The 5,698-nt window shown below is 43.6% G+C and overlaps 1 protein-coding gene across 2 annotated transcripts in view; it reads right to left on the bottom strand.

Moving 5' to 3' along the window:
• LRWD1 (leucine-rich repeats and WD repeat domain containing 1) overlaps positions 1-5,077 on the bottom strand; it is a 16,262-nt gene extending 11,185 nt beyond the window's left edge. The window contains exons 1-4 of one of the 2 annotated variants that reach the window (XM_009319295.1): positions 4,902-5,077; positions 4,454-4,600; positions 2,076-2,310; positions 490-609 (exon numbers count right to left, since the gene is read on the bottom strand). In XM_009319295.1, coding sequence (XP_009317570.1) covers positions 490-609; positions 2,076-2,310; positions 4,454-4,533 — 435 coding nt within the window. In that variant the 5' untranslated portion in view covers positions 4,534-4,600; positions 4,902-5,077. Of the gene's footprint in view, positions 1-489; positions 610-2,075; positions 2,311-4,453; positions 4,651-4,901 lie in introns of those variants that run through there. The other variant, XM_009319294.1, reaches the window with a different exon arrangement.
• Positions 5,078-5,698: the final 621 nt, after the last annotated feature.

Below are 5,698 nucleotides of genomic sequence, written 5' to 3'. Positions count from 1 at the left end.
CCCCCAGCCTGCTCGCTGGTGGGATGGGGTGAGGAGCAGAAAAGGCCTTGACTGTGTGTCAGCACTGCTCAGCAGTAATGAAACCATTCCTGTGTTATCAACACTGTTTTCAGCACAAATCCAAACCACAGCCCCATCCTAGCTACTGTGAAGAAAATTAATTCTACCCCAGTCAAAACCAGCACAAATGATGATTGGAGTGATCTGAAAAACTAGAGGGTCAGACACAGACCTTGTCGGCCCTGTTCCTGTGACTTAAACAGAAGGCAGAAGTTGGCTACACAGAACAGGTAGAGCAAATGCAAGCAGTGACCAGAGAAAGCAGCAGTAAGACATTTACTAGGTGGCCCATACTGTGGGCTGTGCTCAGATCATACCAGAATTATTGTTAACCATTTGATGCTTGTTTGCAACTCTGTCATTAAACTGAGCACAGTATTTAGTTACTTCTCAGGTGTTTAGAGATTAAGAAAATATCACACGTCTTACCTTGCTGGTGAGCTTACGGCTATTGACACGCCTCACATGATTAGCCAGTTTGGTTATATCCTTGCCATTGAGTAGCCGAAGATTTTGCAAAAGAAACATTACTTTATAGTCATCGTTGAGCTAGAAAGAGAAGACATCAGAGCGACAAAAATTGTACACGTGGTACTTGCTCTAGCTTTAGTCCTTTATTAAAATACCCCCAAGGATGAGAAGAATATATTTAGTCAGGAAAAGCCATTTCATAAAATCTTCTCAGCATTTCCGACTTGAATATCACTTTTTAATTGTAAATTAACGTTCTCCTATGAGTCGGGATCTTAAACTGCAGACGAAAGACCTGCCTCACACTTATGCAGTACTACCATCCAACACAAGGTGGTGGCGGTGTAACCAGGCTCATCTGCTCCTGCCCGAGTGCAATGCGGGGTATTCTGTTCACATCCTTTAACTCTGAGTGAGCATCTAATGCAGAGGAAGGCCTGCCCTGCCTACAGTAAATGAATACCAGCAGGGCTTCTTTGGGTCACGTGCGTTTTAGGTCAGACCAGTTCCCCCATCCAGTTCACCATACAGCCACACATATACTTCTGCCAGCATGCAAGAGCAAATAAGCATCTGGGGACAGCGGTGGTGGCTGATGCCAGTTTAAAGCACAAGTAAAATTACAGTTTTGGATGCTTAAACTGAACAGGCAGCAGAGCCTCTTGGGAGAAGTCAGAAAACCTAAACTAGACTAGTCACCAAGTTTAACCCCTCATCAGAGCACCAAGTCTGCTCTTCCAGAGCACAAGGGGCACTAAAACTAACATATAAGAATCACAGAATCATTAAGGTTGGAAGAGACCTCTAAGATCATCGAGTCCAACCGTCGACCCAACACCCCCATGCCCACTAAACCATGTCCCTAAGCGCCTCATCTACACGTCTTTTAAATGCCCTCAGGGATGGTGACTCAACCACTTCCCTGGGCAGCCTGTTCCAATGTTTCACCACTCTTTCAGTAAAGACATTTTTCCTCACGTCCAATCTAAACCTCCCCTGGCCCAACTTGAGGCCATTTCCTCTCGTCCTGTCGCCAGTTACTTGGGAGAAGAGACCAACCCCCACCTCGCTACAGCCTCCTTTCAGGTGGTTGTAGAGAGCGATGAGGTCTCCCCTCAGCCTCCTTTTCTCCAGGCTAAACAACCCCAGTTCCCTCAGCCGCTCCTCATCAGACTTGTTCTCCAAAGCTCAAACAAGATGGCTCTTATTGTCCAAGAAGGACATTTCTACACAGTCATTACTATATTTTACACAAGCATGAGCATAAGATATCCTGCCTGATAAGCTACCTAAGATGGGACTCTGGCCTCGAGAATCAGGAGTTCAAGATACCCAGATTTTATTATCTGGGTGGTTTGGGGCAAGTCACTTCTGCAGATTGGGAAACAGTGGCACAAACTGGTGAAGGGGTGCAAAAAGACTGGCTGCTTTCTCAGTTGCCCTAACACTTGCTGCCTAAGAGCAATGTATAAGAACTAGGCACAACTGCTCTTTGTTTCCCCCTCTATTTAATGCTTAGCTTGTAAGGATGGAAGGTAACTCACTGTCAAGTACACATTGTTCTCGTAGGTTAGCTCCTCGAGCAGGGGGAACTGTTTCAGAGCAGTTACATCTTCCAGTTTGTTGTTGTTGCAGTTTAGGACACGCAGATCAGGCAGGGTTAGACTGTTGGGAAATTTGTCCAGTAAATTATCAGAGAGATCTAGTTTCTGCAGATGCCTCAGACGGGAAAACAAACGCGGGTCCAAGTCTCCAGTCTTCAACTGCAGCTTGGACAGGCTGAAAACAAAAGCGAACATGAACCATTTGCAGTTCATTGGAAAAACAAGCGCTGACTTTCACAGGATACGAGGTCCCACCTGCGGCACCTCTCAGTCTAGCACGACTCACTGGGTAAATCTGACCAAACCTGCTTTTTCTTGTCTGCAGCGTTCTGGACTGCAAGCACACATACGTGGAAAAGATGCTGTGTCTGAGCTAACAGACACCATCAGAGACTCAAGTCTACCACAGTATTTGCAGTACAATTAACCTGCAATCCAGATAAACCTCCGATGGGTAACAGAGCTGGCTGTGAGCAGTGAATCACCGGAAAAGTTCTTGTTCGTAGAAAAAAATTACTACACCTCCAAGAATTTTAATATTTTATTCCTTTGCAACGTAAATTCAACAAAACAAGCTGTGGCAATACAAGCCACTTATTCACTACACCATCAGTCTGCCCTGTCCACAGAATGCACTAGATTCATTATTTCACTCATTTTTTTTGAAATCACCATCTCACCACTGGTGTAAGCAATATAAGACTACGGTGATTCCAAAAGTCTAGTCCTGTCCTCCCCCTCACTTCATGCTGACACTTGCACTCACACGACGATGTGGCAAATTGGATCAGTTTGCTGATCTGGCTCAAAACTTCTTCTCTGCATCAGAAGTTAAGTGCAGGCCAAGTGCAGAGTAGGTCCCCAAATCATTTGGCCGTTTTCAAAGAACTAACTTCACAAAAAAGTGATTTTTCCATTTCTTTTACAGTGACTTTTGCTGCAAAAACTTCCAATGGCAAATATGGAAATCTACCTAACAAAATCCCAAGGCTGCCACAAAAACAGAAGAGGAAGTGGTACAATATTTGTGAGGGGAAAAAAAATACCCCTTCTCTGAAAGTGAAAACTGCGTATTATAAGAAGGGTCATTTAGATTTGATTAGATCATTTAGTTGAGCTCCAAAGGGAGCTTCTAGTCCTGGCAGCCAACATCTCTTGAGGACACAAGCCTGAGTTCCTTTAACAAACAGAATCTCCATCTCTAATGATTAGTTAAAAAAGGCCTTCTAAATATAAATGAAGTGTGAAGAAATGAGGTAAATAATAAAATTAGGAAGCAAGACCACTTCTCCTTCACTTGTCATCTCAGAAGCCTAACCAGCCAGTCAAAGCATGTAAGAAAGGTTGAACAGAATTCAGCTGGCTGCAAAGCTGAGTGACTACTGTGTCATTTTGGGGAGAAACTCAACACACTGTTCCCCAAATGGCCTTTCGGAAATATAACACTTCAAAATCACGGTACGAAGCTGCATGGAAAAAGCCACGCTCTAGAAATTCCCTACTTCAAACACCTCAGCATCACTCTGTTACCCAGATTACTGCAGCCTATACTCTTCAGATAAACTTTTGGGTTTCTCTCTAAAAACAATTATTTTAGCACAAGACAAAGTAAAAGAAATAACTTTAAAGAGTAAATAAGAAACCAGCAATAAAAACAACAAAGGTGCCAGACAGAAATTGGCTAGTTGAGTCACTTGGATTGACCAGTTCTGGAATAGCAAAATTCCACTGTATTAAACATTTGGAAAGACACATATTTTCAATTACCTCTGTTAAGGATCTGAGCAAAAAAAATGGTTTTAGTGGTTTCTAAGTGTGTCAGAGTTTATTCTCCCTCTCTGCAATGTTTGAGGTACTAACATAATTGGATTTAGAGGAGATGGAAAGTGATGGAGGGAGAGGAAAAGGGAGGGGAAATAATACCAAAAATATTTTTAAAACCCTCTAAAATCCAGGCCAGAAGAGATTCTCTTATTCACATTAAGCAATTGCTAGCAAAGACAGCAGTGTTTTGGGGGTAGGGACTACATCTTAGGGTTAGGAAATCAGGATCCAGCCTTAAGCAGTTTTACAGAAAGAACGTGGCAGCATATATATACAGCATAAACGGTGAAAAGAGGTGGTAACTGCTGATAACCTATCTAGTGAACGCAGTTCCACTAGCCCTCACTGATCCTGCACCGAGAATGCCATCTCCCGTTCTGTGCTTTGTAACCGTCTCTCTTTTTCCAGTAAAAACGCTTAGGGGAAGAAAGACAAAAAAAGGATCACCCAGGCTGAATTCGGCTGGAATTTTCCATGGGCCTGTCTGCACTTACTTCAGCGTCTCGATCTTTCGGAGCCTCGTGGATCTTGGAACTGCTCTTTCCAGAAGAAGTTCTGTAGTAATTTTTGACATTTTTAGTCTCCACCCCTCTGCTGGAATCACTAATCAGTCAGCTGTAGGATCTCTTCTTGTAACCTTCCTGGTAAAACAAACAGGAATAAGAGGAAGTCCTTTCAGCTGACTCCAAAAGGGGGGAAAAAAAAAAGTTATGAGGTGAGCCAGTGATTTTGCTGCTCTCTTTGAAGTCGCCTTTTTTACACGGTTGAAATGAAAATACCAGAGATTGTTATTACGCTGGGGACACGCTCCCAACACGCTGACCCAACCCACCTCCAAAACAACAGCAATACCTCCCCTGGCTATTAAAGCGACAGACCTGCTGTAGATGAAAGCTGTCCATGGGGTGACAGCGCTCGGGACTAGGACAGTCTCGCAGTTACCTGTTTGTACCTCTCCTGAGCAACAGGGCTCTGCTCCAAGAACTCCGACACGCTTTCAAATAAACAGCAACAGTAAGAATAAATACACCTGTTGTGAATGTCTTCCTCCCAAGGAAACGACACTGTGCGCTCACTGGCCTGACCAGATGGATAGACTCTTGGCTGACAACCTCTAAATTCCCTAGAATTTTGGAAAACTGAATTAATTAACAGAAATGTAAATACCCACCAATCAATAACATCATTTCCTCACCAAGGAAAAAAAATCAGCAGCATTCTGTACGTTATTGGTAGTTAACAGCTGTTTTCATGCATTGTTGTGGATAGGATGATACACGCACATACACATATACACCGATATTTAGAATAATAACCCTGATAGGGCCAAAGTAGCTTCATGAAATTAGTGGTTCGTGGCTTACCACCCTTTCTGACAGATTCCAAGAGAGGAAAATAAAAGAGAAAAGAGCTCCAAGGCCAGGCTCACTACTGTCTTTTTGTGTTAGTCTCACCGCTGCCTAAACACCACTCCAGTAAATCGCAAGGAACACGCGAGGCACTGAGCTGTCCTTAGGCTTGACTTCAGCACCGTAACATGCCTACGGCACCTCCATCATTGGGTTTGATGAGCAACAGGGCATTGCTTTGTTAACACCTGTAAGTAAGGACAATACTTCACGTATGGAGTATTTTACACCAGCGTAAAGAGCACTGAGCCTGAAAAACAGTTTGAACAGCAGCTGTTCAGGATTTGATCCCTCAAGTGACAGAGCTGTCACTGAAAGCCAAAGCACAGG

Source organism: Pygoscelis adeliae, unplaced genomic scaffold (genome assembly GCF_000699105.1).
Source record: "Pygoscelis adeliae isolate BGI_AS28 unplaced genomic scaffold, ASM69910v1 Scaffold282, whole genome shotgun sequence".
Taxonomy (NCBI): Eukaryota; Metazoa; Chordata; class Aves; order Sphenisciformes; family Spheniscidae; genus Pygoscelis; species Pygoscelis adeliae.
Note: the sequence above shows the minus strand (reverse complement) of the source record. Positions and strands in the feature narration are given on the sequence as shown.